Source organism: Lemur catta, chromosome 1 (assembly GCF_020740605.2).
Source record: "Lemur catta isolate mLemCat1 chromosome 1, mLemCat1.pri, whole genome shotgun sequence".
Classification (NCBI taxonomy): domain Eukaryota; kingdom Metazoa; phylum Chordata; class Mammalia; order Primates; family Lemuridae; genus Lemur; species Lemur catta.
This window is the reverse complement of record NC_059128.1, coordinates 241,529,237-241,543,213: the sequence shown is the minus strand read 5'-3', so window position 1 is coordinate 241,543,213 and position 13,977 is coordinate 241,529,237. Positions and strand designations below refer to the sequence as shown.

At 32.0% G+C, this 13,977-nt stretch overlaps 1 protein-coding gene across 2 annotated transcripts in view; it reads left to right on the top strand.

The window, feature by feature from the left end:
* Positions 1 to 12,909, top strand: part of TBC1D23 (TBC1 domain family member 23) — a 56,685-nt gene extending 43,776 nt beyond the window's left edge. The window contains exons 14-19 of one of the 2 annotated variants that reach the window (XM_045540403.1): positions 264 to 403; positions 1,741 to 1,785; positions 4,980 to 5,068; positions 7,472 to 7,607; positions 8,888 to 9,082; positions 11,253 to 12,909. In XM_045540403.1, the coding sequence (XP_045396359.1) occupies positions 264 to 403; positions 1,741 to 1,785; positions 4,980 to 5,068; positions 7,472 to 7,607; positions 8,888 to 9,082; positions 11,253 to 11,334 (687 nt within the window). In that variant the 3' untranslated portion in view covers positions 11,335 to 12,909. The remainder of the gene's footprint in view (positions 1 to 263; positions 404 to 1,740; positions 1,786 to 4,979; positions 5,069 to 7,471; positions 7,608 to 8,887; positions 9,083 to 11,252) is intronic. The other variant, XM_045540404.1, reaches the window with a different exon arrangement.
* Positions 12,910 to 13,977: the final 1,068 nt, after the last annotated feature.

The following is a 13,977-nucleotide window of genomic DNA, read 5'->3' as shown; positions in this document are numbered from 1 at the left end:
ATGCCCATGTGTCTCCCTCTGATAAGAATGCCAGTCAGATTGGATTAGGGGCCACTCGTATGACCTCATTTAACCTTAATTACCTCTTTAAAGGCCCCGTCTCCAGATACAGTTACATTCTGAGGTGTACTGGGAGTTAGGACTTCAACATATGAATTTGGTGTGGGTACAATTCAGTTCATAACACATAGATAATCTTTAGCAGTAGTATGTTTGCTAATCATTTGGAGAGCAGTTAATACATCTATATTCTATTTTTTCAGGGTGAATCTTCTAATGGCTCAAATGATAGAGGAATGAAATCACTTGTAAATAAAATGACTGTGGCTTTGAAGACAAAATCCGTTAATGTCAGGGAAAAAGTTATCAGTTTTATTGAGAATACATCAACTCCTGTGGACCGGTGAGTTGTTTATATAGTATGAGTTTATCATAAGTAATTGAAACTAAAGAAACATGTCTTATATTAAGTTAATGTTAGTTGAGTTGAATGTGTTCCAGAAAAGGATCATAAAGTATATTTTCTATTAGATGATTTCATAATTTGTATTATAACTGCAGGGAGGTACTTTATTGCTATAAAATTTGGCTGTGCAGGTTCCTCTCCTCACCTACTGCTCTGAATAAGATGCAAATAATGAATCTGCCCCTTCATGCCATTCATTAAGAACTTGTGTCCCTATATGTATTATGTTTCATGTAGTAACTGCTTCCCAAATATCAAATGGGTAGAGAATCATCTACTAAATTCAGTGATCTCGTAGCAGGAACTTTTTCCTCTGCTTCAGAAATTTAAAACGTAGAAAATTTGGCCATACTATAGCAGAAACCTACTTTCTCAAGTTTAAGAGTTCAGATCTTCATAGAATTTTGTTTATAGAACATTGTTTACAAAACTCCATTTTTCTGTGAATTACAAACGAGGGGCATGGCTAACAGTTGATAAGCAAGTTTAAGAAAGTCTGTTATATTGTTTCTTATTATAACTGCGAATGTATAATATATTTTTTCCCATGTTATTAGTCTTAATCTCTCTTGTTCTTGGAGTTCAACGCTAACCTTGTACTTTCAACACAGAATTTCTTTCTAAGCAAGCCTTATCTTGGAAATGTGTTACAGTATTTGATTTCACTTACTTGCAAGTCTCCTGGGAAAGTTGAAATATTTGACTTTAAGAACTGAATGTCAGGAATTTGTTGTTTGTTAATTTAATAAATATGGTACATAGGCATACAGACGTACATTTTTCCCATGTATTATACAGCAAAGAAGCTAATAGGTTATTTTCATTAATCCAAAAAATTGTACTTTATCTAAAATGGTCAGCTGATAATTATTAAGGAGTTTTCTCAAGCCTGAAAGATTTGTTTTCTCAGTAAAGTAATATCTGCTCTCAAAAGCTAACCTGTTTACTTTTAGTTAGTGCTTCTGAATTGGAGAACTATTATTACTACATTTTGTAGCATGAACATTTAAAATTTTATTTTAAAATACATTCATTTTATTTTCAAATGGACTGGTGATAACTGTAAGTCAAAAAGACTGTTGTTTTTGTTACAGTATCAGTTGAAACTGGCTTTTCTTCATTTTTCTTTGTACTTGGGATGATTGAAACATTTTCTTGATAATGTACACTACTCTGAGTTAGAAAAACTGATTATACTGTACTATATTTTTGTTTTAAAGCCATTGCATTTTTTATAATCATTTTGTTCTGTCCTCTGCCTTGATTTGCTATAGAATGTCTTTCAATCTTCCTTGGCCAGACAGATCATGTACAGAGCGGTAAGCCAAAGCCAATGAATAGAGCAGTTTCATTGAACCGTCCTTTTCCTTTCCTTTAGCATGCCTCACACATCTCATGCTGTCTTGGCTAAAATTTCATGCAGCTGTTTCAGATGCTAAAACTTTTCTCATTCTGCTTTTAGGAGTGTGTCATGTTGATTGATAGGTTCTTTTTGATTTTTTTGTTAGATCATTTTAATTTTTTTTCCTTGCACGTTTCTTTATATCTCCCATTCCTCAGATGAAAATCAAGTTCATTCAAACCTAAGAACTTCATAAAATCTGAAGGTTTTATTTTCTGATACAGGGGAAGATGAAACAAAGAAAGTGTATATATAGTCAAGAGTTGGCAGGTTATTGGCTTTGGAGATAATTTGGTTCTATGTCCTGCCCACCAGTAGAGAAAAATTACAGCACCTAAAAATAGGCATAGTTCATGGTTCAAATTTTATATTAATTCATGTATATTATATAATTTTATATTTTTAGATTTTCTTAATAATATAAATATTTAGGTTGGCGAGTTAACATATATAAATCTGTTCCCAAAGAACAGTTCTAGGGTTTTACTTTTGGTTTTCCTTGAAAAAAGTTAGGTCGTGGTGGATATTTTAATGTATAACCTGTCACTTCTCTGCCCCAAGTAAGATGAAGTGCTTGTCATTAAAAGACATAAAGAATCCTTAAGTTTAAGGTTTAAAAATCTACAGATCTTCAATTGGGATTGAACAAAAGAACTTTACTAACTTAATTCGAAATGGCTTTGTGGTTTTTATACTCACAGAAATTTTCTGCAATTTAATTTAGAATATCAATTATAGCAATACATACGAACATTGAGAAAGAAATTCTAGTCATATTTTGAATGTAAGTTAAGCTTTGGAATAACGTAGTTGACTTTTTCTCAGTACATTTTAATTTTTTCAGTGACTAGAAGTAGCATTTCTTAAAATAATAATTTACTTTCTAATAACTTACCTGATAAGTTTTTATTTATTGTGACTTGTTCATACACAATACTAATAATAGGCCTTCTATTATAATTTTACCTAAAAGTATTTTAAAAGAAATTGCTTTTTTAAAAATCATAATCTATTTGTGAATCATCTATTTTTTCCTATTTTTGGACTATTGAATTAGTCTAATTTTATTTAACTCCCAAGTTTTCTCTCAAAGTTTTAATTTTATTTTTTTAACTTATCTTCTCTGGTCCACTGGCAGATATATTTATTTTGACAAAGTCAGAATGAATTGGGTTTTTTTCTGAGCTCAGACAATCAAGTTAAAACCTGGTCAAACTGTTGATGTTTCTGTTATTACTTTGACAAAAAAGTATAGATACATTGTTCTTTAAAAATAGTCCAGCTATTGAACTTCATTAATTTTTAACCAGTCTTTCAAGAACTATCTCAGTAATCTTTCGTATTCATGTTCATAAAAACTTTGCATTGTGTTATAAATCTAGGTCAATAATGAATAACTTGTTTTTAGGATTGTTTCTTTACTCATACTTGCTTTCTAGTTCAAGCATTTGATGTAAACATTATATTTTTTATTTTCTGTGTTACAGCAGTTTACGCTTTAATATCAGGAAAGAACATATAATTTAATCTCATAAAATTTTATAATCTAGATGGCACTAAAGCATTTTTAGGTAAAGCTATTACCTTTGTCTTTGCCTTGTATAAGAAGCTCAATCCGAGTTTCAAAGATGTTTGAATTATTTCTTTCATTTTTATCTCTCTCTAATGAGCATAGTTTGATAATTTACAGGATAATTTTACATGAGATATGTTTTAATATAAAATCAAATGATTTTGCTGATTTTTAACTTAATCAACTTTAAGCTATGTATTGATTGACTTAGCCTGTAATTACCAAAGAATATTTGTTATAAACTCTCATTAGTTTTTATTGAGGAATGTTGTTTTGCAAGAAGTAAAAGATTTAAGCCTATTTCAACAAAATTAGGCTACAGCAAGATTTTTATTGATGTTATATATTAAAAATTATTTAAAATATGGATTTGATCTCTATGTTCTGGGAAAATTGAATTCTAAAACTAAGACATGTGACTTGATTCTTTTATTCCACATTGGACTATCTTTTCAAAATAGAAGATTCTGCATGTCTTCATATATCACATGCCCACAAAAAATGCTAGCATCTTCCTTAATAATAAATAATTTTAACTGAACCTTATCCTACAAATAAAACAATGCTTTCCCCCCAGAAACATGTAGTATTTTGTTGAGATACCTTAATTTTTACCTCTTAGTTTATTTGGGGTTACCTGAAAAGTACTTAGGTATTAATTTTTATATGAGAAAGAGAGGACACACTTGCTATAGAACTAATCAAGTTGAATTTACGTGTTGTTTATGTTCTGCCTCTTTTTTCTTTCTCTTTCTTTTTCTTTTTTTTTTTTTTTGAGACAGGGTCTCACTCTGTCACCTGGGCAAGAGTGCAGTGGCGTTGTCATAGCTCACTGCAACCTCAAACTCCTGGCCTCAAGTGATCCTCCTGCCTCAGCCTCCTGAGTAGCTGGTACTACAGGCGGGCATCACCACGCCTGCCTAATTTTTGTATTTTTTGTAGAGATGGGGTCTCGCTCTTGCTCAGACTGGTCTGGAACTCCTGGCCTCAAATAATCTTCCTCCCTTGGGTTACAGGTGTGAGTAATAGGACCTGGCCCTATGATCTGCCTTTTGAAAAAGAAAGATTCATTTTTATGGTTTGTTTATATTTATGCAACAGAAGTAGAATCTTAGTTTCAATTAAAACAAAAGTAGGCTGGGCATGGTTGCTCACACCTGTAACTCTAGCACTTTGGTAGGCTGAGGTGGGAGGATCGCTAGACTCCAGGAGTTCCAGACCAGCCTGAGCAACATAGAGAGACCCCGTCTCTACAAAAACGTAAAAAAATTAGCCAGGCATGGTGGCACGCACCTGTTATCCCAGTTACTGGGGGATTGCTTCAGTCCAGGAGTTTGAGGTTACAGTGAGCTATGATGATGCCACTGCATTTCTTTATTTTCTTTCAATTTCCTTAAATTAGCTATCGTAAAATCATGATTACATTGGGGGGAGGTAAAAAACATTTACATTTTGTTTTAATATTCAAATGTTGCTTGGTAAAAATCTTTGAATAACATCTTAAGTGATAATTTCCCCCTGAAATTCTTTGAATTTAGGCATGTGAGCAGCAGTGACAGAGTGGGCAAGCCTTACCGTGGTGTAAAGCCTGTTTTCAGCATTGGGGATGAAGAAGAATACGACACAGGTGTAGTAATAAACTTATCTACAGACTGCTTTGCTCAGTCACTAGGAGTGATTTATAGAGGTCATTCTGGGACTAGGCAAACAACTACTTTAAAGAGAGAGATTCTGTAGAGGGAAATGGAGAATCTGGGGCTTTCTGTTAAGAATTAGGTTTTAGATATCTTAAATTGTGGCTATTAGAAATCCAAGCAGAAATGTTGAGTAGGCAATTGATTACAGGAGTCTTCAGCTGAGGAGAGAGATCTAAGCTGATGAGGATTTGGGGCTATCAGTGTAGAAATAGTATTTAAATTCATGGGATTGGATTTAATTCCCTTTGATCATGCACTTAAGAGATTGAGAGTTGTGACAATAAAGTTCAGAGAATTCCCAAATTGAAACATCTGAAGATAGCCTTTTGAAACGAGGCAATATCCTAAAGGGCCACAAGATGGGGATATTGTGTCAGGGAAATTTGTTATCTTCTGTTTGGTTGTCTTTACGTTTTAAAAAATAATTTAGTCTTTGGTTTATAATCCTACTGCCCAGATTATCCTAATTAAGCAATCCTAATTAATATTGGTTAATATGTATATTGAGTTTTAAATATATATGTAAACATATAGAATGAGAAAAAAAGACTCCTAAATCTCACCATGCTTTTTCCAGTTAGTAATACATGTTGCATATTTCCCATTTCAGCCCATATACCTCCTCATTCTCTTTCTGTCATATAAACATACCATAATTTATTTAACCAGTCTTTTTCCAGTTGACACTGGTGGTTTACCAGGTTTTTTTCTGTTTCAAAGAGCAATGAATATTTTTATACATATGCCTCGATTAGCTTTTGAAAGTATATCTAGAGGGTAAATTCTTAACAGTAAGTTTGCTAGATTATAGGGAATCATATTTTACATTTTAATAGATATTATAAAATCATTTTCCAGAAAACTTGCTTAGAGGTAAATGTGCTATTTCTGATTGTTTCTTTCTTCCCCCCATCATGTTATCTATCAGTTTACCTCCCTGAATATCTCAGCTCCTTTCATTAACAAAGAAGAGAAGTGAATGGATGAATAAATTGTATATTTACATTTATCACATAGAAACACACCCATATATTTACACTATGAAAAATTGGATCATAATGAAAATGAGAAAACTGAAACTATGTGTATCAACATGCATAAATTTCACAATGTTGGAGTAGGGTAGCGGTTGCTGAAGAATGCCATTGAGTAGTCTGCTTTTTATATACATTTTGTTTAAACTGCAAAACACTTCTGTATATTATTTAGGAATATTCGTATAGTGTTAAAGACATGTGTGGAACTGATAACACCAAATTCAGATAGTCAGTAGTTCTTGGTGGGAAAGGGAGGGGAATATGAATAGGGAGAGATACAAGAGGGTTTCACTTTTTTTTTCTTTTTAGACAGTGTCTCGCTGTGTTGCCCTGGCAAGAGTGCAGTCGCATCAGCATAGCTCACTGCAACCTCAAACTCCTAGGCTCAAGTGATTCTCCTGCCTCAGCCTCCTGAGTAGCTGAGACTACAGGCATGTGCCACCATGCCTTGCTAATTTTTTTCTTTTTTTTGTAGAGATGGGGTCTCGCCCTTGCTCAGGCTGGTCTCGAACTCACTCAAGAAATCCTCCCAGAGGGCTAGGATTCCAGGCACGAGCCATCACCCCCAGCCAGGGCTTCACATTTATTTAAACTGGAATGTAGATACATGGGGTTTCCTTTTTAATTATGTCTCTTTATATTTTGAAGTATTTATTTAGAAACAAAGGGAAGACCATTTATAATTATTAGCCCTAGAGACTGTAATTCCCCTTTCTTAAATTAGAAAAATAAAATAATTGCATTTTTTATCTTATTTAAAAAAACTAGATTTTTTACTTATTTATTCCAGGACTGACTTTATTATTTTCCTTAAAATCAGACACCAGTGAGATAAAAAGAACTCTATCATCTTTATTCTCAAGATAGGTGCTTATTATTGGATAATTCAGCCATCTCTTTGCAGACCGGGTAGATCATGGTTATGTTATCTGTATCAAAAGAGTTGAAATTTCTCAAACAGTTAATCTGTAAAAGTGTATTCTTCATATTTTCACCTGACTTTCTTACCACATGAAGTGATTTTTCATAACAATATTCCTGTATTAGTATTAGTGGCATAAGGATATAGAGTGGCAGGATTAGTATGTTTTTTTTCAATCCATATGTTCAAAATACTGCTGAAAATTTTTTTAGACTCTCAAGAAATATATCATTTTAAAAGTTAGTAACAACCACATTTATCACTTTAAACCGTTTATAGATTTGAAAATACTACTGTAATTTTTTAGGCTGTTAAGAAATGCATCATTTTAAAAGTTAGTAATATCCACATTTAACACTTTAAATTTTTTATAGATGAAATTGACAGTTCTTCAATGTCAGATGATGATAGAAAAGAGGTTGTAAACATTCAGACTTGGATAAATAAGCCAGACGTCAAGCATCATTTTCCTTGTAAAGAAGTGAAAGAGAGTGGACACATGTTTCCTAGGTACTTTTAAAAATGTCTTGTTTAGAAATAAAATTGGATTTGGGGAAGTTAATAATATTAAACTGAACTGCAGAAGAACTTTTATTTACTCAAGTACAATAAGATAAAATTTCCCTCTGTTGACTTATGTCTTGATTTTTAAAATATTTCTTATGTAATTTTTATTCTGAAAAATTTTAATCAAAGATGTTTAAAAAATAGTACATTGAACACCCTTATGATCCTCTCCTAGATTCACTAGTTGTTAACAATTTTTTATACCACCTCATCTGTGTATATATGTATATACAAACACACACGTCTATATACACTTCCCTTTCGTGAAACCATTCAAAACATTATAGATGTGACACTTCACCCCTAAATGCATCAGCATAAATCTCCCAAGTACATGAGCATTCTCATACATAACTCCAATGACATTACCCCACCTAAAAAAATTTAGAACATTAACATCATTCAACATATCGACCCTACTCAAAATTTTCAGTGTCCCCAAAGTATCCCGTATAAATCTGTTTTTTGCTTCCTGATCCAGGATCTAGTCATGGTTCATACATTGCATTTGTCTGTTATATCTCTTTAGTCTCACCCAATGTACAACCGTCCTCTCCTCCTTCCCCTTGCTTCCTTTTTTCTCTTCGTGATGAATGAATCAAAGTTTGAGTCCAGGCCGATTGTCCTGCAGAATGTTCCACCTTCTGGACTTGTCGGATATTTGTCTTACTGTAGTACTATACATAACAAATGTAAGAATATTATCACTGTAAAATGAGCTGATATACAAAAGGGGGTGTTAATTCTGTGCTCATTTTGCCTTAAGGATCCAGTTGCATAATATTATAAAATATGTAAGGAAGCCCAACTGTTGCCTAGTGATCTTTGATATTAAATATAGGCTATGATATATTGAATGAGAATAGTTTATGAATATAGATAATACTGTTAAAAGTCTGAAAAGTAGTATATTCCATTTCCATAAAAAATATATTTAATGATTTATATGTTGAATTTTTATTATAAAATATTATATGCCTTTTCTCTTAGTTTCAGGATAATCTGTTAATAAAACACTAATTTTGCATACAATTAAAGGAAAATTAAAAACTTCTATTATGCAGCTTACTTATAGATTATCCTCTATATATGTTTTTAAATTCAAAAGTGATTTCATTTACAGTTGAACTTTTTTAATAACTGGGGCTGTTGAAGCAGCACCTATTTTGAATTACATATATTTAAAATTCTTTTTTTCTTTTAATGCTCTTTTTTTTCTCAAGTCATCTGTTGGTTACTGCAACACATATGTACTGTTTAAGGGAGATTCTTTCACGGAAAGGATTGGCGTACATACAGTCTCGACAAGCACTAAATTCTGTAGTTAAAATTACATCCAAAAAAAAACATCCTGAACTAATTACCTTCAAGTACGGAAATAGCAGTGCTGCAGGAATAGAAATCTTGGCAATCGAAAGGTAAGATTTTTCCTAGGATGATATTATCTGAATTACTGTAGTTCATTATTAAGCACAGTTTGTTTCTCTATTTTGGAGAGTGGATGGTGGAGTAAGATAGTTGAGCCACTTTTGTTAGTATTCTTTGTTATCTTTTTCTCCCTAGTCCTTGGTCATATGTGGTTTAGCCATTAGTATGTGATTTCAGTTAAGTGCCAAGCTAATTTCATAAACTTTCTGACCCAAGGGTCTTTAAGAATAATCTACACCAGTGCTGCACTAAATGCTGGTTTGCAGTGAAATAAGAAACTTGTCTCAGAATGTAAGTCAATGCATTTATTTTCCTTCATCAAAAAATTCTTGTTTCAACAAACTGTCAGTGAACTAAGTAATGTGCTGAATGATGTTGTTAATTTATAATCTAGTACAAAGTCCTTCTTATCTCATTGTAGATCAGTGACAAACAGTTCAGTTCACAGAGTGGCACGGCTACAGACCACACTAACGTTGATACTAAACCATCTTTATAGATAAAAATATGAAGCTCAAGTGGTTGAATGACTTCCCAGATCTTGACACCTACTTTGTGATAGAACCAAATATTGCCCTCCTGATAGGTGGTTTATTCCACCTTGCATGAGTTTGAGTTGTTCTCCTCCTGAAATTTGGTATTACAGTTATTAATTTATAAGAGTGTTTATAAATAGTAAGCTGAAGGTGATGTCTGAACACTCTACAGTTAGGTAGCAGACATATGAATCTGTACTGTTTTATATACCTCATCAAAAGAAAATAATACTTACTTTTTAAAAAATAAAAATCACTTTATTTTATGTAATAATACATTCACATTATGCAAATATTCAAATAATACAGGAAAATGTGAAGAATTTGCCAGATTCTACCCTGTTAACACTTTGGTGAATATCTTTTCAGGTATCTTTCTATGCATATGTAATCATATATTAAAAACTAGATAAATTTGATGCAAGGCTTTTTTATAATCTGATTTTAAAAAAACTTATTTTAATGTGAATATGTTTGCATCTTAATAAATATAAATTCTTAACATTTTAGTGATTATATGGATATTCTCAGGGGGTTGACTTAATCAGTCCCCTGCTGATTGGCATTTCGATTGTTTCCAGTGTTTCACTATTAACATTCTTTTAATGGATTTTTTAAAATCCGTATTTACAAATTTGTTCAATTAGTTTTCCCAGGATAAATTCATACATGTAGTGGGTCAGAGGGTACACACATTTTAATATGTACTTATAAATTAATCCTAACTAAAGGACATTTGAATCAGGACTCTCATGTATGATAGTAGTTGAGAATTATATTTTAAAGTTTTTTCCATAAATTTTGCTAAAGAAATTGAAGTTTATTGTATATAGATGACCATTTTTTTAAATCCAAAGTTTTGGAAGATAGTCATAATAGTTGAAGATAAATTAGCCAGATGTCCCCTCCACTTCTTCTAAGATACTTGTAGTTTTCTATACTACCTTGTATATGAAACACTTACAGATGATTTGTACAGTGGAATTTTTTTGTTAGGTTTTATAGAAAAAAAAATTTTTTTTAACAAGCCATATTTTTATGCTTCTGGAAAAGAATAAGGATATTTAATTTGTGGTGTTGATATTTTATATAATTACCATGAATTGCATCTTTTCTAATATTTCAGATCCTACGATATCATTTTATTTAATATACATAATCCTTTGTAAAATTGGGGTAACTATACCTATTTTTTATATAGGAATCTGTTTTAGTGACCTTAAATTACTTGCTCAAGGTTAAACTATTAAGTGTTGGAGTTGTATTGTCTTTGGAATTATTAACAGATACAATCGACTTTGTAGCTGATTGAATTCTATTTGTACCGGGCAGCAGGATATTATATTTTTTTATCTTGTGTTTTATTATCTAGCTATTATGTAATTTAATAATGGTTGAAAGAATTTTGGTTCTACACTATATGAAAAATCATACTGCCTTTATGTTTAGGTTTTCTTTCTTTCAAAATAAGCTTTTGAGTATATGTTGAAATAAGCTCTGAGGAGTACACAGGAGGTATCTCTGCTGGCTTTGTGGGTTAGGGAAATCTTCCCATCGGAGTTGACATCTCAGCTGAGTCTCAAAAGGAAAGCACTGTATTAATATATATATTTTTTTCCCATAGGTATTTGATTCCAAATGCAGGGGATGCTACCAAAGCCATAAAACAACAGATCATGAAAGTTTTGGATGCTTTGGAAAGTTAATATCAAAGAAAATTATTTAAAAAGAAGTTAAAGCAACCAAGAGAAACATGGACATAGACTTCCTGACTGAATACTAACCGGAGACCTTTCATTTGGTCATGGGTGGTGCTTGAATAGCAGGTCTAAGAAAGTGTAAATTATTATAATCAATCTCTGGACAGTTAAACTTTTAAAAAAATTTTCTTTTCCATTTTCAGTTTTATAAAATGATTTATTACAAAAGTCAGTTACTAAATAACTTTGAAGTGACTGACCCTGTGCCCTTATGGACACTAAGTATGGGTACAGAATGCAGTTCTGTTTTGAAGAGCTGTTTTAAGGGAACATGTATCACTTTCAGTTTAAAAATAGCCATACACATACATATTTGCAATGTCTTCACTGAAAATTAGAGATAGAATTAGTTGAAGAGACTTCCTTAATTGCTACATTTAGTTTTACCCACTGAGCAATATCAGAAAGTAAAAGCATGGTTTAATAATTAGCTCACTGTTTCTGTTCCTCTTAAAAGAGTGAAGTCTTTTTAATGAAATGGATAAAGATTCCTACCAACTCAAAATACAGTCCAACTAGCGAAATGTGGAAGCATCAGTTTCTAAATCACCTTTGCTCCATTAGCTAATTATTTGGACACTAAGTGCTTCAGAAATACTAAACTTTATACTAATGGTTTCTAAGGAGCAGTTAAAAGCATTATAGTAAGTAGGTAGGCATGTTAAGATGAAAAAATTAACATTTTGGGGACAGAATTGTATCTGTAAAATGTCATTGGTCTTTATTACAAGTGGATAGAATGGTTTGATTTATATTTCAAAACAAGTGTTAAGCACATATTGGCTTATTCTCATTGAGATTATGGTCTATGACCAGACTAAATAAAAGCCAAATGGAGAGCTATATGAACTATACTTGTTTTTATCATCACTTTCAGAAATTTCTTTCTCTTCTTCAGGTTTGTCTTCTTATTAAAGTTCCAGTGGTTTGAAACTATTTTTATTCTCTTAACACGACAAAACTGAAAATTGTTCTGCTTTATTGTGCAGCTTTCTCAATTTAATTTATAATGGTCATTATTAGACAATTTGGTGAGAGAAATCCAGGAAAACATTTGGGGCTATGGAATGATTTTTTTTGTAAAATTGATTTGGGAAGTAGCAAATACAGTCTGCCGTATCCTAAAAAGTAATGGATTACATCTAAGGGGTTGGTAAGAGAAATATTTAGATGTACCCTGTTAACAGCTGGTTATTTTGATTTACTTCATGGAAATCAAGTGAATAAAAGGCAACATAATTCAAGAAGTTTTATAGTATTTAATAAAAAGTTTGAGTGGTTGAAGACATTTGCATGAAATTGCACCTGGTGCAATACTTGATATAATTCTCCCCTAAAATTGTTGTATTGCATTTTTTCCTCTTTTTGGCACTCCTTTAGAAATGTCCTAAAGTCTCAGTTTTTGACCATTTCAGCCTTGGGAGGTTTTTCATAATATTAATGTAAAGATGTTTGTGTTACTGTTTATAAATTACAATTGTAAATAAATCAGTACAGTTTGCTCAAAACTTTGTTCTTAAAGGCAGTGTCTCTCTGTCATTTTTTCCCTATTTGTAAATCTCTTGATGCCACAAAATTAGAAAATTTGATGGCTGTTCTTTTAATAGAATCTAAATGCTCATATTTCAGGTGTGTATTTCTGTTCAGCTAGATGGGGAGGGGTAAAGAGGTGGTTTAAACTAGTTTAAATCTAATGACACTAAACACATGTAGTAAATTACTTAATACTTTGAACTACTTAACCTCTGTGAACTTCAGTTTCCTCATCTGAAATAACACTACAGTTATAAAATTATTCTTGACTATTGTATGAAAATACATTTCATTGAATGTATTCAGCACTTAAGTAGCTCATCCTCTCTTTACTGGCATACTGACCACAGAACTGGGATTCACTCTGGGGAATCCACTTCTCATGGACACTGAAGGATTGTAGAGCTTGTAACATTATAAAGTTGTTATTTTCTTTGTTTTAAACATGAGAAAACCAAGGCTCAAAGAAACTGAATGAGTGAAGAGCAAAAGTATCCCCTCTTCTCGCCACACTCCCTGGGAATTATTTTTGCCTATTAAGGTATAAAATCTCTATATAGGATTGATGCCATTTGCCCACCATTAATAAAACATGCTTTCTGGTAGGGATGATAAATTTGTACTGATACATGTAACCATTTTTGCCACTGATATGTTTCCCGTAGGACCTTTAACTCCTTAGCATGACATTCTAACATATTAAATCAACTAGCCATAAATTGGAAGTTCTAATTAAAACCGACAGTTTGATATGGGGGATATCCAATTCTATAGGTTGAATGAGTAATAAAACTAATAATTTTATAATTAACAACTTGAACTTTAAAAAAAAAGTCTCCATTGAGATAGGATTCACATGCTGTAGATCTTTTATTAATAAAAGTCTATAATTCAGTGGTTTTTAGTATATTCACAGAGTTGCACAACCTTCACCATTTAATTCTAGAACATTTCATCACCTCAAAAAAAAAAAAGAAAAAACCCAACTATTTCCATTAGCAATCACTTTCCCTCTTCCCTCTAGTCCTTGGCAATCACTGATCTACTTTGTATCTC